Source organism: Solanum tuberosum, unplaced genomic scaffold, assembly GCF_000226075.1.
Source record: "Solanum tuberosum cultivar DM 1-3 516 R44 unplaced genomic scaffold, SolTub_3.0 scf00084, whole genome shotgun sequence".
NCBI lineage: Eukaryota > Viridiplantae > Streptophyta > Magnoliopsida > Solanales > Solanaceae > Solanum > Solanum tuberosum.
The window spans coordinates 1,638,810-1,659,093 of NW_006239009.1; the positions used below are offsets into that span (position 1 = coordinate 1,638,810).

At 36.9% G+C, this 20,284-nt stretch overlaps 1 protein-coding gene across 1 annotated transcript; it reads right to left on the reverse strand.

Annotated features, from left to right (window-relative positions):
• Positions 1 to 10,601: 10,601 nt before the first annotated feature.
• Positions 10,602 to 11,266, reverse strand: LOC107060463 (uncharacterized). The gene is made up of 2 exons (XM_015308422.1): positions 11,055 to 11,266; positions 10,602 to 10,974 (listed from the first exon to the last, which is right to left on the reverse strand). Exons 1-2 carry the CDS (start codon positions 11,172 to 11,174, stop codon positions 10,615 to 10,617), a joined length of 480 nt encoding a protein of 159 aa, XP_015163908.1. The 5' UTR covers positions 11,175 to 11,266; the 3' UTR covers positions 10,602 to 10,614.
• Positions 11,267 to 20,284: the final 9,018 nt, after the last annotated feature.

Sequence of the window (20,284 nt, forward strand, 5' to 3'; positions counted from 1 at the left end):
AGCCAGTGATCCAGACGTCGCTGACAGAGACATCCATGGCAACTTCTAGTGGATCCGGTATCGTTGATGTGACTCCAGGCACTGATGCCTATAGTGATGCACCGGACATTAATGCCCTAACAAATGGAGCGACTGTTTAGACATATTTCTCTTTACCTCCCTCTCTGTCTTATTTTGTTGACTTTCTGGATAGTTTCACTCATTTTAGGACAAATTGCTTTTGTTTGTGGTGGGGTGAGGTATTTCCATACCTACCTCTTGTTTTGATGATATTGTTTGTATATATTGGGTTTTGTGCTATAAATTGGGTTTTGGCACTGTTTTATGGATATTTGAGCTTGTGGCTCCTTGTTTTATTTATAAACAATTTTTGGACCCTTCCGAAAACCACCTTTTAATTGTGTTTGAATGTGGCTGTTCTCTTGCAAATTTGATTATCAGTCTTGATCAATACCGATGACTTGAATAGTGCTCATAATCGAACAAACATAAATGTGCGGCAGTGATGAGGCCAAATGAAGTTGCATAAGAAATATGTGAACTTTTGCATCTCGTTGTGACTAGCTGTTTATTAAATTGAGTCTCTTATGATGAACATTGCACACTAGCCACAATGTGGAGTCTTGTTTGTCATTGGTGTCAATGCCTTGTGTGATGAGCTTACCGTGAACCATGTGTGATGACACCTAGAATTTTCCCCCTTGGTTTGGTTGACCAAGTGATATGAGCTCTTTAAATGATCTTAGGCAACAATTTTAAAGAGTGAAATTTTTTAACATTATACCTCTTTTGTGGCCTACCTTGTGAGTGTGTGAACTTCGCTTGAGCACCTTTTGAGCCTTAGCCTTTCCTTGGATGAAACTTGATGAAATTGTGACTTTTCTTTATCCCTTCACCCTTAATCGTCATGGAATGTGGTTTGTGTGAATAGCCAATTTAGGCCAAAAGCCTAAGTTGGGGGTGTGGTGAAAAGAGAAGGTAAATGAAGAAGTGCAAAGAAATCCCCATTGACCCATGGTTTTGAGAAAGATGGAACCCCTCCATATAAAAAAAAGAGAAGAAGAAAGAAAAATAATGAAAAAAATGGTGAAATAAAGTTGCAAAAGAAAATGGGGTGTCCAAAGTTTCATAGAAAGTGAATAATGGGGTGACTTTTTAGCATGAATGAGAATGATGAAGAAAAGGAAAGAAAGTGTTGTTCATACCACATTTCATGAGGATAGCAGCCACTGAGCCTAAATGACCATACCTTTACACTCAGCCCCATTATAAGACTTGAAAAGACCTTTTTGATCTTGAGTGAGATGAAACAAGTGTTAGTTGGAAAATAAGGGCAAACCTATGGGTGGAGTCATGCATGTTATCATCTTTCTGAGTGTGAGTGTTGATGGTAATTCCTGAGCTATAAATTGTTGAATCATTGTGTGTGCATATGGAATCATTCTTTGTGTGATGGCATTTAAATACCTTTGTTGAGCTTGAACTTGCATTTGAAACAAGTATGGTGAACTTGAGAATCTTTGGTATTGGTGAGTCACAACTTGAATCTTTGAGTGTACAATTGATCCTTCCATGAGTAAGTTGAGTCTTGTTGTGTGCATTCATGATTGAGTCTTGTGTAGCAATGTTTGAGGCATCCTTTTTGAACTGCTGAACTTGAGTTTTACTTGAGGACAAGAAAAGTTTAAGTTAGGGGTGTTGATAAGTCCTCAATTTGGACTCATTTAGGGCTTTATTTCGATAGATTTAGTGTCCTCAAATTCTTATTTTGTGCCAATAACTGATGTAAAACCCTTGATTTGTAGGTATTTGGATTGAGGAACAATGCATGGACACTAACATGAAAAAGGAATGAAGTGAGCTGGAAAAGCGAAGAAATGAAGGCCTGGTGATCGCCAAGTCCGTTTGGCGAGTCGCCGAATGGCCACTATCTCGCCTAAAGTTCCAGTGGCTAAGCCCTGAAGGAGAAAATCAAGTTGACGAGGGAAAAGAGCAGTCGATGTGTCACCGAGTGGTTTCGCGATGCACTGTTGGATCGCCCAAATTTACAGAACTTAAGGATACTGAAGAAAGCAAAAAGGTAATGGAACTGATCAAAGGGCGGATCGCCGAGCTGATCGCCGAGCGCGACTTACTACGGCGAATGGCCCTTCGCAGGATATTTTTGGCGACTATAAATACGTCTTTGAACATAACCTTTTATCATAATCTTAGAATTAATTTTTAGATTTTCAGTTATGAACTCTGAGTTTTGAGACCACTTTTCCCTAGCTTTGAGAATTGAAGTTTTCCATTTTTTAGAAATTGGAAGTGGGTCTTTGAGATTCTTCAATTTGGATCTTTGTAAAGACGAAATTAATCTTACCCAGTTGATGGAAACACAATTTGGTAACGATTTCTATCTTTTTATGATGCCTAGCTAAAACCCCAATTCTTAGGGTGTGATTATTTGATTATGGGCTGATTTAGCTTATGGGTATTGCTAATTGTTAGTTTAAATACTGTTTAAAAGTGATTTCAATCAGTAATTGTGGTTAATATTAAAGGATTGTAGTTGCAAATGTAGTCCTACCGTCGTGTTTATGGCTTGCTTGAGAGAGAGGTTTTAAAACCAAGATTACTGAATTGATGGTCTGTGGGTATTAGGTTGTCATGGGTTCTGCAAAATTTTCCTTTTCTTCCTTTCATATGTAGCAAACAGTAGGACTTCCTTTTTACATTTTCTGGACACTTTTTAGACACGGACCTATCTATCTATATCTAGCCAACACTAAAACTAAAAATTAACAAATATATATGTAGAAAACTGTAAATTTAATAAAAACTCCCCATGTCCAAAAGAACGTCTTATAGTTGGCTAAATTGTACATCTTGGATTTCCTCCCAAGCAGAGCTTGATTTAACGTCGCGGCATGAAGCAGACACCTTAGTTACTAAGACTTCACCAAGATCCCATTCCTCTATCACTTCATTGACACTCTCAGATTTCCCAAAGTAGATCTTTATTCTCTGATAGTTCACCTTGAACCTCCTTCCTTCCTTGTTCTCCAGTTCAATACTCCATGTGGAAATACTTGAGTTACTTTGAATGGCACGGTCCACTTGGACTTGAGGTTGCCAGGAAACAAGTGCAACCTCGGGCTAAATAAGAGCATCAAATCACCTGCAACAAACTCACGCTTATCGATTTTTTGATCATTGTAATTCTTCTTCTTCTCCTTGTAAAAGTCTAAACATTCATATGCTTTTAGGCAAAACTCATCAAGCTCATTCATGTCACTCATTCTTTGACTCGATGTGGAGCCCCAATCCACATAGTCAATATCTTTAGCACTCACATTGCTTTATGCTCTATCTCTATAGGCAAATGACAAGACTTCCCATATACAAGTTTCTACGGGGACATACCTAAAGGAGTTTTGAATGTAGTGCGATAAGCCCATAGAGCATCATCAAGCCTCCTTGACCAATCAGTTATGTTAGCATTTACGGTCTTTGCAAGAATTTGCTTTATCTCACGATTCGACATTTCAACTTACCCGCTTTACTACGAATGATATGGGGTTGCTATGTTATGGTGAACACCATACTTCTCAAGCAAAGCTTTGAACAACTTATTACAAAAGTGAAAACCTCCATCACTTATGATTTCCCTTGGTGTACCAAATCTGGAGAACATATTATTTTTCAAGAATGCGGTGACACTTTTTCCCTCATTGTTTGAAAGTGCGACTGCTTCCACCCATTTTGATACATAGTCAACTGCCACAAGAATATACTTCATTTTATTAGAACTCACAAACTGACCCATGAAGTCAAGACCCCAAACATCAAAAAGCTCAATCACTAGGATTGAGTTCTTTAGTAGTTCTTGCTTTTTCGAAATTCCTCCACGTTGGCAACGATCACAAGACTTGGTGAAATCATGAGCATCTTGGTGGATGGTAGGCAAGTAATACCAACACTGCAAAATTTTATGGGCAGTTCGGATAACTTTATGGTGCCAACCAAGAGGCGGAGAATGTCACGCCTCTAGTATACCCGTCATCTCAACTTCGGGCACACACCGATGAATAATCCCATCAGCACAACCACGAAACAAGTAAGGCTTATCCCAAAATAATTTCTTCATATCACACAAAAACTTGTTCCTTGGGTTAAATGACAGATTCGATGGAACCAAATCGCTTGCCAAGTAGTTAGCGAAACTGCGAACCAAGGGATAAGATCATAAGAAGCAACCAATACCTATTCATCAGGGAACACATCATAATCTCAACTCCATCCTCTAGCTTGATCATAGCTTCCTCCTCTAGTATGGACAAGTGATCAACATCCTTTTTAGCCATCAGATACCTCGATGCAGAATGGTCAGTATGTACTATGACCTTAGTACGAAGCAAGTAGGATCTAAATTTCTCAAATGCAAAAACCACCGCAAGGAGTTCTTGTTCAGTTACCGTATAGTTCTTTTGAGCCACATTCAGAGCTTTACTGACATAGTAAATTGGATGAAGAATTTTCTCTCGCCTCTGTCCTAATACCACACCAAGCACCACCTCACTTGCATCACACATCACTTCAAACGATTGCCTCCAATCCGGTGAAATAATGATAGCTACCAAAGTTAACTTTTCTTTCAACTCTCCAAATGCTCTCAGAAAAGCATCATCAAAATCAAACTTACACTTTTTTTCAAGTATCTTGCACAATGGGTGTGAAATTTTAGAGAAATCTTTTATGAACCTCCAGTAGAAACCTGCATGCCCAAGAAAACATCGAACACCTTTTACAGAGATGGGTGGTGGAAGCTTTTCTATTACCTCAACTTTAGCTCTATCAACCTCAATACCTTTCTGCGAAATCCGATGACCCAAAACTATGCCCTCTTTAACCATAAAGTGGCACTTTTCCCAGTTGCACACAAGATTGCAGTTTTCTCACCGTTTTAGTACCTCAGCCAAATGTGTCAATCAATCATCAAATGAGTCACCTACCACAGAGAAATCATCCATCAATTCCTCTATCGTGTCCTCCACCATAACTTAAAATATCTACATCATACAATGCTGGAAGGTTGTTGGAGCATTACATAACCCAAATGACATCCTTTTAAAGGCGAAAGTCCCATAAGGGCAAGGGAAGGTGGTTTTCTCTTGGTCTTCCGGTGCTATGTATATTTTATTGTAGCCAGAATACCCATCCAGAAAACAATACCAACACTTACCAGTGAGACAATCTAGCATCTGATCCATGAACGACATTGGGAAATGGTCTTTCTCAGTCCATGCATTTAACTTGTGGTAGTCCATACACACTATTCAACCAATCACCGGCCTTATTGGAACACACTCATTTTTATTATTAGGAACCATAGTGATTCCTCCTTTCTTTGGGACACACTGAACTGGGCCAACCTAACTACTATCGGCAATGGGATATATGACTTCAACATAAAACCACTTAATGATCTCTTTTTTCACAACCTCTTGCAAATGGGGATTTAGTCTCCTTTGATGCTCAATACTTGGCTTTCTCTTCGGCATGAGTTAAATTTTGTGAGAACAAATGCCTGGAGGAATTGGCCCAATAATGTTCACTATAGTCCATCATATAGCCCTCTTAAACTGCTTCAACACCGATATCAAAGCCTCTATTTTCCATTAACTCAAGTCAGCAACAATAATAACGGGCAAGGTGCTATTTTGTCCCAAGAATACATACCTCAACTGAGATGGAAGAACCTTAAGTTCCAGTTTTGGAGGCTCGTCAACTTATGGTTTTGTAGGTGGGGTGTCTCGATTCTTCATGTCTAATTCCAACCTTTTTGGTTTGAAACGAAACTCGAACCTATCAAATGCCGCAACTATCTCATCATAGTCATCAATACCATCACTCTAAAAATTTATCATTATCGTTGTTAGTGCATTAACACCTAACCTCTGCTCAATAGACACTTTAGATTCTTGATCAACACTATGGTTTACCACCGATACTGATTTAAGATCACTTTCATGCTTCATAGACCTTCAGATGTTAAAAGTTACCACCTCATTATTTAATTGGAACTTCATTTTCCCTCTTTCCATATCGAACAAGGCAAGCGCAGTAGCAAGAAATGGTCTCCCTAAGATGATGGGATCCTCAAAATCAACCTCACAATCAAGTATCACAAAGTCTGTCAGAAAGATGAATGACTGTACTTTCACAAGGACATTTTGGAGCACTCTTATGGGCCTCTTCATAGTTCTATCGGCCATAAGTAAATGCATTGCAGTCGGCTATGGAGCTCCTAAACCCAACTTCTTATATATGGACAATGGCATCAAATTAATGTTGGAACCCAAATCACTGAAAGCTTTCGCAAAGTGTAGAATCCTAGTGGTGCAAGGAATAGTGAAAGCTCTAGGATCCTCTTTCTTTTGCACAAGTGACCTAGTAACAATGACACTACAATGTTGTAGCCTCTAATCATTCTCAAAACTGACAGCCCTTTTTTTGTTCACTAAGTCTTTCATGAATTTCGCATACCCAAGGATCTGCTCCAAAGCTTCTATTAATGGACATTTATGGACAGTTGCTTCAACATAGCTATAAACCTGTGATATTTTGGTTCTTCCGTCTTTTTCACCAATCTTTGTGGAAATGGAGGTGGAGATCTAGACATGGGAAAAACTCTTTGGGTCACCTCAGCTTCCTTCTGTGTATCATCCTTCGGACTTTCGGTAACCGCATTATAATCCCCAGCTTCTTCTATTACTCTTTCAACCTCAAAAGGTATGGGGTGTCAATAGTCTGTTTTCCTCTGCGAGTGGTGACTGCCATACAATGCCCATAATTTTTTGGATTCTAGATGGTGTTGCTAGGAAGTGTGCCAGGCTGGCTTAGGTTAGCACTGGAGAAAAACTAACTAAACTGCTGCTCAAGTTTCTTTATCGACACAGAATGGGCATCAACTTTCTGACCGATTCCATATTAATCATTCCTCATCTCTTGCACATTCTCATTTGTCGCCTGAAACCTCTTCATCATTTTCTGCATCATATCCTCAATGCGAGTCATGCTAGTACCAGCCTCTCTATTACCCGGTGGAATATATGGCCCAGCCTTATCATTTCTGTTGCTATAGTTGTTCTGGTTGTAATTGTTATCACAATTATAGTTCCCATCCCAGACAGAGTTTCCCTCACTGCTTTAGTTTCCATAGTCTCAACCTTGGTTTCCTTGACCTTGGTGCCAATTATTCAAGTTGGAACATTGGGCGTTGGTTCAGAAACCCTCTGTCTGATCATTAACCATATTCACATCCTTCTCATAGTAATATCCTCAACTTGCGGTGGTGGAGTCCTAGTTAGATAATTTACCGCACTCATTTTTTCTGCACTTCAACTTACATGCTTTAATACCAAGCCAATTTCTGTCCTCATTTGAGCCATCTCTTCACGAATGTCATCATTCGATTGACTTGGTGTAGTTTTAATAGAAAAGGAGCTCCTACCCATATTTTCCTTTCTAGTGCTCCATGCCTTATTGTTTTGGGAAATCCTCTCAAGTTTTTCAACGAACTCCTCAAAAGTGCACTCACCATATGATCCTCCAACAATAGTATCTAACACAACCTTTCCATTGTCATCCTCTCCTCGGTAGAGGTACTCCTTCACTGACTCATCATCTATGAGGTGATTCAAAATACTCCTCATTAATCTAGTGAACCTATCCCATCAACTGCTTACCGACTCTATACGTAGTGCCGTGCAATCATTCATTTTATCCTTGTAATTAAAATTCTTTGACACCGGGAAAAACCTCGCCATGAACACCTTATGCATTTTGTCCCATGTATAGATCGAATTGTATGGCAGCTCAGAAAGCCACACAGTAACATCACAAGTCAATGACAAAGGGAATACTCTTAAACCTATGATCACTACAAGAAAATCAGCCTCTAAGGAAGGGAAATCTAGTCCCTGAAAGTTGAAATCTGGTCCCAAACGAGCAATCGAGCAATCGAGACCAGAAAAACCTGGTCGCCACTCGTCCTAGAAAGTGCCGTCGCTACTGGTCACTAAGGACGAGTTCAAAAAACTGGTCCCTGAATGTCTTTGAGACGATAAAAAACGCTGGTCGTGAAACATTTTTAGAGACTGCATATCTAGTCTCAAATGGACCATTGGTATTTTGGTTTTCAGGTCGTTAATCCTCTTTTGCGACCGTCAGCAACCTAATCCCAATAACTCTTTAGAGATGAGTGTGATCTGGTCCTAGAATAACGTTAGAGAGCATTAACAATCTGCTCCTAGAATAGTTGTAGCGACAATAACGAACTGGTCCTAAAGTAGTTTTAGGGACGAACAACAACCTGGTCCTAAAATAGCTTTAAAATGAATCACCATTGATCCTACAACTATTGATATCATAAGAATCTAACAAAATATCAAATTAATTACACAACTAAAAATCTGGATACAAAAGAAGATATAGAAAGGTTTGCATGTAAAGAGTGCGATTGATTATAATAAATTTGTGAGCATCACAAGATGTAAGTTTCAATATTTTCTTAATTAATAAACAAAAAAACTAAGATAACATCCAAGGTTTTGCATAACATTCATAGCAAAGTAAGAATGAGTTGGTGCATCTTCCAAGCTATAATTCACTGAAGAATGAACAAAAGTTGGGCAAAAAACATAAAGTTTAGTCTTTGTCATGTGATATCCAGAAACATCTACAAAACCTGCAAGAAATAAGAAAAAAATCTATCAGAAAAACTATCAGATACATCAATCAAGAAACCAACATCTATTTTGGAGAACAACACCTAAGTAACATTTAGTAAAAATTAGAAATAAATGGATAGACAAGATAGCTTAAGAGACAATTTGGATGAACTATTTGGAAGTGAAACTTAGCTGATTTTGTAACAAATTAAAGAAAACTGTATGTGACAATAATATTTTAGGCTATAGCCTTTGCTGCACAGGTGCAGATAAATTAACAACAGTGATACGAATGCATTGGGACAGCCATGAAGATTGAGGCGATGTCCAAGATATAAGAACAAGAATTTTGACGGACACTTACGAGTTGATACAAGGAAACAACAGAGAAGGAATTTTATGGCCAATCTAAATCATCGCAACTGAATGAAAATAACAGATACACATGCAAGATTAGTCATGTATTACTATGAATTGAGAAAAAATAATTGCATTTCATTTGTATCTGAACCTTGTAATATTTACTATTAGTAATTTGTGTATGTTCATGTTGTTGAAACAGTAGAATGCTTCATCAGTCAATTGCCCCATCACGTGGAACATTCTTGTTGCTAAAAGAGCAATAGGGTAAAACCACTACTTCAAATTTTATAACATGAATCAGAATCTTATATACTGGAGACACAAGGAAACTTAACAACAAAAATGAATGAGTCTTTAAGCTCTATAATTGTGCAGTTGTCCTAGAATTCATCGGAGTAATGAAAAAACAATCTGAAATAGTTTATTCAATTGGAGTGAACTATTTTTTCAAGCTTCTTCATATTGTAAAAAGCGAGATGGATGAAGGAATGGAACCTTAAGAGTAGAGTCGCAGCGATTGTCCCTAGCTAATAGCATCATGGAGAGCCTCCAAAACTGTGTTGGGCCAAAGATTAGTGTACTTTTCTGAGTTGGCTTTTCTCTCGATACCTCTAATAGTGGCTTATGTTCTAAGTATACGAGAAAGGTTTTTCTTTCAACATTTCTGCAGCCCTTGCGACTGCCATGAAGATTGAGGGGATGTCCAAGATATCAGAACAAGAATTTTGACGGACACTTACGGGTTGATACAAGGAAGCAATAAAGAAGGAATTTTATCTCCAATCTAAAACAGAGAAGCTGGTAGCAATGCTATATTGCTTGTTGTGCAGGAAATTTTACGCTAAGTAGAGATATACACCCGACACTTACCAATAAGCCTCTCTAGGCGCACAATAACGTGAATTGTTATCTTGCACACGGTGGCCGAAATGGTGAGAGGGAGGATGAGAAAATCCAGCATCGAGAAGCCATTGATGGATTTTCAACAACAAGAAAATATTGTGAACCAGAAAAAACAACAGTTTGGATTAGGGGAAAGCCAGCCAATCAAACAGTGGCCTTCGCTATCTGAGATGGATGTTGCTAGGGAGCTGCCGAAGAAGGTTAGAGTCAAAGATCCTAACCTTACGTGGCAGCACTGTTACGTTGCAGCAGTGCAGAAAATTTAAAAATAAGCTTTGTCTCGTTATGCAGAAAATTGTAAAACAGAGAAGCTCGCAGCAATGTTACGTGGCAGCACTGTTACGATGCAGCAGTGCAGAAAGAATATCTTAAGAGATGAGCAGGATGAACAACAATCGGACAGAACATGGTAAAACAGAGAAGCTGGCAGCAGTGTTGCAGCAGTGCAGAAAATTTCAAAACAAAGTTTGTGTCGTTATGCAGAAAATGAAAGACTGAGCCTATCACAATTAAAGAAAGTTGTGTAGATATTCAAAAACAGATCCCATCTCTACAACCACTAATTCTAAAGAAAAATAATTAAAAAGTGAGGTATATTGTTACTAACTTGATCAGCTGAAAAAGGCAGTGGTCATTCAATTGAAACGGATGATGTTGTAGGTGGGACATGTGATTGCTGAGAAATGAAGAATTCTTTCATATTCATTATCTCTTTCATCTTATCTTCTATGGTAGACAATCGATCATTCAAAGATTTGTTTTCCTCATTCAAGGATTTGTTTTCTTCATTCAAGGATTTGATATCCTCTCGAGTTGAACGTAGCGCGGACAATAATTCAGCCTTTGAAGAAGTTCCACCTTTCAAGTCTTTTGCCATTACTCCACCCCCTAATCCAAATACATGGGTTCGAGTTTGAGGTCCACACCATTTTTCAACAATCTCTATAATAGGTAGAGATGGATCTGCTTGAACCATTTCTTCGAGTTGAGCCTAAAAAATATATCAAAGAATATTTTCTATCATAACACATTAATTTCAAGTAATTAATATATTAAATTTACCAAACGCACATGTTTATCAATTGCTTCAGGTTCAACAAGCTTGTTATCTTTCTTACGCGTCTCAAAGAAAATAGTTGCCAAATCTGGTGGATAGCCATCTTTCCCTCCCTTTACATCAAAGTCAAACATGTCAAATAGCACACACCTTGTAAAAAGTCTATTTCGAAAAAAGTAATTTTATGATATTACCTTTTGATAGATAATCTCTCTAATAGGCTTGCTACCAATATGATGAAGCATCTTCAATTTAGCTCGGTTTGTTGCATTCCTTCTACTTCTTGCCTGTATTTATTTAACAATGAGTTGCATTCTAGGAGGATAAATGAAAATAATAGACCATAGAAAAGCTAATACAATTGCGGATCGGATATACTCTCCAAATAGGGCTCCGCTCTTGACAAAACGGGTATGTACCAAGAGGGAAAGCAAACTGCAGAAAAGAGAAGCTAGCAAAGTAGACTATTAATTCAATAGGCATACCTGAAAACTTTCAGAAGCAAAATGCTCCTTTACTAACCATTCCTATTCTTTTTTGTCTACTCCCCTTGGGACATTCTTAAGAGACTGTTGGATTGGCTTGTCCATCACATATTTTGCATGCAAGTGTCCTCTCCATTTATTCCATAACTCATTCATCCATCCCAAGATATGATCACGATGATCATTCATATCAACACTCTCAAATTTATGCTACAACAATCAAAACATGAGTTGATTTATCATCTACAAGCTTTATCTGTGTTTCTGAACAATTTGCTCCCAAATTATAAAAACACTCTAAGGTACTTGATTATAGATTCTTTATCTATTACAATTGATTATCGATACTAGCTACTGTAGATAGACTTCTAAAATAAGAAACATTAGATATATGGACAAGAACACACGACATATCAGGTAGCAGTAAATAATATGAATCATGTGTATATTTATTACCTCAACGGCTACCCACATATGATTCAACTTTTCTTGCTTAATATCATGCCACGATGATACTCCCAAGGGACAAATATTACGATCACGAATAATTTTACCCAAATGCCTCGAAAAGAGATTGCTATTTGTAAAAGGTTACTTTCAGCTTTTGTCCAATTTCAAGTGAAGCAACTTCTTTGCACATGTTGCTTCCTCGAAATTTTTTTACCTTTGTAGGATTAGATGAACCTACAGGTGCATCATTTGATAATAACTATAGAAATCAAACTCAATTCAAAAACTTAATAATAAATGAATTTAAGATATCATACCTTTTTATGTTGTTTGAGAGTGTTTCATAACTTGATTAATAGATGGAGAAAACGAAACATTGGTTTGCATATCCTCTTTCTCAAGAATAATATTTTTCATTTTTCTTATTTCTTGACTAGAGGAGGAGGTAGAACTTGGTTTTGTGCTTTTAGAAGGAGTTTGCATATGTTGATTAGCACAAACAACACTCTTGTTAAAAGATCCCACCTCAGATTCAGAAATTCCTAAAGGTGAGCTCAAAGATCCAGATCTTTTCTCTAGTCCCTTTCTTATAGCAGCTGGACGCACTAAACGTAATATAAGAGTTCATCAAAAAAATTGAAAACATAACAGATTTATAAAAAATACATGTTTAAAAATATCTTACTTGTTTCAACTTCTTGGGTGCATTTCTCAACCGTGGAGTTCTTATAAATCGTTTGCATTCCTTGATTAGTGAAGATGGTAGACCTTTTAAGTCCTTGTCCTCTGTCCTTCTCCATAGAACCTGAAAAAAAAGTCATTTGTTTGAGATTAAAAAGTTTGTAGCTGAAGTGAAAGATCATGTGAAATATGAACTACTATTAAGGACTGGGTTTACACTCGTAGAATTCCCTATCAGATACTAATTGGGACTGCCTCTATTATCTAAGGGAGGTGAATACTCAATCACAAGGAGCTATGTTGATCTTAGAGGGCACTACAATAGACACCTATTAGGGGCTGATAGTGACAATTATTCATGTATATATAGGGCTGATAGGTTTAGACACCAAGTAGGATTGTATATACCTATTACTATTCTTAACTTTTGTCAGTAGTGGAAGTGACAATTATTCATGTCTTCGTGCCGTGAAGTATATTCTGCAATCTATGGGGCTGGTAGGTTTAGAATGTTTGACAGCATGCAGTAGTATGGATCAACAGTGGAGAAATCCAAACTGGTTAAAGGCATGATTGCGCACAATGTGAATCAGAAACTGAGAAGATTAGTTTCTGCAGTAAATTTAGACTTCAGAAAGCTAGATAGTCGAGAGTTTATCAAAAAAAATTAGACCACAACAAATTTGCAAAAAATACATGTTTGAAATATCTTTCTTGTTTCAACTTCTTGGGTGCATTTCTCAACTTTAATAGCAGATGTAGGAAATGAAAGATTAATTTGCTTGTTCTCTTTCTCAGGAACCATGGAGTTCTTATAAATCGTTTGCATTCCTTGACTAGTGAAGATCGTAGACTTTTTAAGTCCTTGACCTCTGTCCTTCTCTGTAGAACCTGGAAAAAAAAATCATTTGTTTGAGATTAAAATATTTTCAAGGGTGGGGGAAACCAATATACATGGAGTGATAAGCAAGAAAGCAATAGAGTTTATTCGAAGACAGATTGGGTATTTGTAAATGGAGATGGTGGGACTACTTTCTTGGACGAGGGGGTGAGTGATCATATTCCAGCAATGTTGTCCTTAGTACATATCCAGGTGGGGAGGATGAGATCTATCAAATAGGTGCAGCAGGGGGGATTATTTATGAGACTGAGGCTGCTAGAGATGAAAGGTAAATTACATCAAAATCCTTTAGATATCCAAGTCAAGGTAGCAAACAGGAAAGTATTTGAGAGAGTCAATAAATTATGGCAGAATCTTACTTACTTTAAAGAAGAACGACAACATGGATTAGGCTTGGGGACGACAACACCAAGTACGATACAAGTTGTGACACAACTGACGGATGAGAATTTAAGAGTACAGACTGACCGGGACAAAGTGGATGATATATTTGTGACGTATTATCAGCAGTTATTAGGTGAAACAGGGGCGACAAGGGAGAAATAACTAGCTAAAAATCACTCACCAATTAAAAATCAATCATTTTTTATATTACAAATCAATAAGTTCTGTCATTTTCGTCGGAAATGGTTGAAATTTCACACCTCCTCCTCCAAGATAAAATACAGAATGCAGGAAAATAATTTTCTCTTCAACACAATTAAAGATTTTGCTTATGGTCTGAAGTAATAGAATACAAAATATCTTACTTGTTTCAATTTCTTTGATGTACTTCTTAACTAGATCACTTGATTGAGGCAATAAACTCTTAGATGGTGTATTCCCTTTCTCACCCAAAGATTTAAGCCCTCGTCCCCATCCCTTTCCTATAGCACCAGGCGCGATAAATGTATATCTGATAGTACTCTTCATATTAGAACCGACCTCATTATCAATTTTCAATGGTTTCATCTTGAACCTGCAAAAATAGTCAAAAGTTAAAGTTTAGACCTGAAAAATATGTAACAATATAGTGATAAAAAAACAGTACCATCATACTGTTTAACAATGAATATATTGATTCATAAATAGATACTTCACCTCATTAGTTCTTTTTCTTTTGTTTTGTGAAGGACTTCCTAACTCTACAATATCATCCTCCATTTGTTCCACAATCTCATATAAATCACGAGGTTGAGTCTTCTTCACTACTTGCCAACCTTTGTTGGAATTATCATTAGCATAAAATACTTGAGATGCTTGATCCGCTAAAACAAATCGCTCATTTATTTTCAAAAATCTGTCCGGCTTAACACTGACAAAATTATACTCATCCTTTTTAACTCCTTTTATTTCATCATACACATCAAACCAATTACATTTAAATAAAATCACTCTTCTATCCATGACAAATTGCAAATCAATTATATCTGTTAAGACTCCATAGTAATCATGGTTCTCACTATCTTCATCATTCTCACCTAATACAATAACACCACAATTTTGAGTCCTTAACTTTTTATCATACTCTTCTACATGAAATCTATATCCATTAACAATGTAAGCATTAGAACACGTCGAATATTTGGTGGGACCGCGTGAAAGTGAGAGTAGATCTTCCATGATACATCTATCATCTCCTTTATGCAATTGTGCGACCTATCAACAAGATTTCGTTGAATATTTTAGAATGAGTATTACCATATTAGAATATCAATTTTTATATTTATGTATTACTCACTCTATCTTTAAACCATTCAATAAATTGTCGACTCCATTCTGCATCAAACAAGTGTCGAGCATTCTCATGAGTTTGTGCAAACTCTCTACAAAATTGAACTGAACCATAAGTCCTCATATAAAAAAGAAATTACCCTAAAAGAAATAACAATGAGATAATATGAAAGAACTCTCCATACTTGAGATATGGTAAGACTTCATCACAATTCTTCAGTATATATATATATGTGTTTGTTCTAATTCATCCGCTTCAAGCTCACATGGATCTTTAGCTCCTAGAGTTCTTCCAAGTTGACTAAATATAGATAAACCGCCATTTAATTGTTTTAAACCACCATCATATTTTCGCTCGGGCCGATAGAATCTTGTGTCAACTTTATGCAGATACCTTGAACATAGTGTCATACATTCATGTGCAATGTATCCCGCTGCAATACAACCTTCAGGACATGCTCTATTACCAATGAGAGATTTCAAAAAAAAAATTACCATCGCTCCACAGGATACATCCACCGATAATGAATCGGTCCAGCAATCATAGCTTCAGTAGCTAAATGAACAGGTAAGTGCACCATCACATCAAAAAAATGAAGGAGGGAAGACCTTTTCTAACTTGCAAAGTGTTGTAGGTATTTGCGCTTCAATATGTTCCAAGGTATCAATTCTCAACTCCTTTGATCCAAGCACACTAAAAAATATAAATAATTTAATAAGTGGTTCACACACTTCTTTTGACAACATACCACGAAGTGCAAGAGGAAGTAGATGTTGTAAGAGAACATGACAATCATGGCTTTTCAATCCAGATATCTTGTGATCTTTCAGGTTCACACATTGAGAAATATTAGATAGAAAAACCATCAGGAACCTTTAGATTCTTTAAGAAAAGGCACAATTTGTGCTTATCTTCTGGAGACAATGTGTAGCATGCTGTTGGAACTTCACTCTTTTCCCCCTTTTGGATGGGGTGCAATTCTGGCCTAATGTTCATCTCTTGCAAGTCTAATCGAGTTTTGATTGTGTCCTTGGTCTTTCCTTTGACATTCATGATTGTCCCCATGATATTATCACATATATTTTTTTGAATATGCATAACATCCAACTTATGTCGCAACAAGAGACACTTCCAATATGGAAGTTCAAAAAAGATACTTTTCTTGTTCCAATTATCCTTTCGATTTTCATGTGATATCTTCTTTCTTTTCTTAGGATCCTTTGATAATTGTAGCCCTTCAAGATCTTGTACTTGATTAAGTATCTCAATACCTGAACACATTTTTGGTGGAGGTCTTTTCTCAATTGTACCATCAAATTAGTCGTTATCATTTCTCCATTTGTGATTTTTAGACAGATAACATCGATGACCCATAAAACACTACTTCTTACCATTCGTCAATCGAATTGAGGAAGTGTCTTTATTGCAACATGGGCATGCCATTTTTCCTTTTGTACTCCATCCAGATAAATTTTCATATGCTGGAAAGTCATTGATTGTCCATAATAAAGAAGCATGCAATTTAAAATTTGTTCTAGTAGATGCATCATAGGTCTCAATACCAACTTCCCACAACTCCTTCAATTCCTCTATTAATGGCTGAAGATATGAATCAATTGCATCTCCTGGACCATTTGGACCTGGAATAAGCATAAACAAAATAAAATTTTCTTGCTTCATACACAACCAAGGTGGTGAATTATAAGGAATAGGAACAAAGGGCCAAATGCTATGTGAGGTTTTTGAATTTCGAAATGGTTGAAATCTATCACTAGCAAGTCCAAGTCGAACATTACGAGGCTCAACCGCAAATGAAGGATGAAGTTCATCAAATGACTTCCATGCCATTGAATCAGCTAGATGCCTCATTATTGCATCATCAACTCTTTTATCCTTGTGCCATGTTATTAGAGTAGATGTCTTTGTAGACGTAAACAACCTTTGAAGTCTAGGCTTTAAAGGAAAATAGCGTAAGCTCTTTAACGCTATCTTTTCACCTTTTTTATTCTTTGTTTCCCCGCTATGTGTATTTATTTTCTATCTGGATGCACCACAAACTTTGCAAGAATCAAGTAAGCTATCCTCCTTCCAGTATAACATGCAATCATTATCACAAGCATCAATCTTGTTGTATGAAAGCCCGAGTTCTTGAATTATCTTCTTTGCCTCATAATATGAGTTTGGCAAATTGGCGCCATCAGGTAACAACTCATCTTTCAACATTTTCAATAACATGGTAAATGATGCATTACTCCAACGACCCATACTTTTGATGTGAAACAATTTGATCAAAGAAGAAAGCTTTGAAGGTTTTGAATTTTTGTATAATGGCAGTTCAAAATCCTTCAATAGGTTGTAAAATTTTTTGCTTCAACATTCGGTTCCTCCTCAAGTAAATCATCACAATCCGTATGTGTAGTTCCTCCATCAAGATTAGGATATAAATCTCTCAACAATTCTTCTACTTCATCTTCACTCTCACATTCTTCTACTTCATTATCATCTTCATCTTCGGACGTATCTGCAGATTCAGATTCTAATTCTGACATTGGCTCACCCAAACATTCTCCATGGTGATACCAAAAAGTATAATTGCGAATTATTCCATATACTATCAAATGTGTCTCAACTATTTTACGAGTTCCTAAAGTTGTATTGTAACATTTGACACATGGACATCGTATTTCATATTCTTCTCCTGTTTTTTTGTAAAGCATAATCCAAAAACTTTTGCACTCCAACTAAGTAGATTTCATTGAGACGATTATCAACAAGTTCCATCCACTGCTTGCTAGGTGCCATAACCTTTAAGAGAACGTACAATTTTTTTTAAAAGATAAAGAATAACAAAAATATTAAGATGAAAATAACTTGTTATGATCCGATACACACAATAGGGTTGAACTCTAAGGTTAGAAAGAAAGAATTAAGAAAATTAGAAATCACAATTTTGCACCAGGAACTATACGTTACAACCTTGAGAAACACTCAGAAAAGAGAATGTTACTGAATAGTTGATTTACTTGAATCTTCAAACAATACATAAAGAAAGAACTAAGAAAATTAGAAATCACAATTTTGCACCAGGAACTATACGTTACAACCTTGAGAAACACTCAGAAAAGAGAATGTTACTAATAGTGATTTACTTGAATCTTCAAACAATACATAAAGAAAGAACTAAGAAAATTAGAAATCACAATTTTCCACCAGAACTATATGTTGCAACCTAGAGGAGTAATCAGAAAAGATAATGCTATCCTATATTCATTGCTACAAGCTACAAAATTTTTTGTACTTTTTGGAACACATAAATTCATAAGCAAAACATTCTGTTTGGGAGTCTCGCCTACCCTACTTATAACAGAAACATTAAAATTATGTAAGTATATCTTACTGTTAAAGTTACATGTAACGGGTCTAGTTCCTATTTCGCTCGCAAAATATCAACATCGAAGACAAAAAAGTAGTATATGTTGTTGGCGAAATAATTAGACTTTTCAAATACAATATGCACTCTATACAAAATTTGAATCCTCAAACACATACAACAGTTAACAAAAACGAGTCACTATTTGAAACTCAACCCAATAATCTTTTACTGATTGTACATAAGAAAACATATCAGATTATGAAACTTTTAACATATCTAATGTTATAAAATAGGAAGAACAAGAAGAAGAGTAACTTAAATAAAACAATAAAAAATCTATCAATACAATTTATGAAATTCAAAACAACAGAAGCTTGATTAGAAGAGGAAGCAAAATTGTAAGATCTATTTCACCGATCGAGCAACTATAAGCAGCAACTATACGTTTTACCTCTTTGATGAGCAACTGCGATGGAAATCCTTTGATGAAGAAGACAGAGTTGAGCAGCTGTGATGGGAATACTTTGATGAAGAAGAAAGAGCTGCGAACAACAACAACGATATAATAATGTTGAAGAGATCGATCGATATAGAGAAGCTTGTGAGTTGTGACCAGTAGAGGAAGCATTTTTTTTCTTTGTACGTTTTTACCTTTTAGAAAATAGAGGGTTTTCCTTTTTGGCTAGTTTCAATAATATAATGTAAAAAAATTGCCGCCTAAATTTTGGTGATTTTTTTTTTAATACTTTATTAAATTTTGGCTGGCAGTAGTGCGCTAAAAGTCTTAGAATTAAACTTTGGAACCAGTTAATATGTTATTTAGGGACCGGATTAAGTATCTTCGCAATAGAATATACAAATAAGGACCGGAATATAATCTCGTCCTAATACATATATCTGTAGAGATAGGATTAGTAGATGGTCCCTAAATTTCGGTCTTAAATAAGAGTTTTTCTTGTAGTGGATGTTCATATCTGTAAAACCCCAGAAACTAGTAGGCCAAACTAGGGTAAATCGAGAAGGTTAGAGTAAAAGAGGTGGGCTAGGGCCAAGGGAGAGGACCAAGGCAGTCCACTCTCCCCTAGACACTACCTTAGTGACCACAACCGCCACCACCGCTCATGGTTGGGACCACGACTCGTGTGTGGTCTGTGGTAAGCTAGGCACTGTGCTGTCCAAAATTTGCCCAAAACATGCCCTCCTTCACGAGCCACTTCACGGCTCATGGTGAAGAGCACGAATCGTGGGAAGGCTCGTGGAGGAGAGTTGGTGGTGTGAGCTTTGTGAGGAAGTGGAAAGCCACTACCTCAAGGCCCACGAGAGGGACCACGACTCGTGGCTTTCTCCACGGCTCGTAGAGCCCCTCGTGAGATCGCCTTGGGCTTGAGGGCTAAAGGCACATAGTTCCTAGCCACTGCCTTAAGTCCACGAGTGAGACCACCGCTCGTGGTCATGACCACGGCTCGAGGAGCCCATCGTGGCGCCAGGGCAACTCACGTAAAGTGAGGGGTGTTTTGGGTATTTCCTTTTTATTCCCAATCAAAGTGAAGTCTTTTTGCCTTAATTTTATGCACCTATATAAGACTTTTTAAGTCAAAATACACCCATTCACTTCATTATTTACCAAAACCCAAATCAAA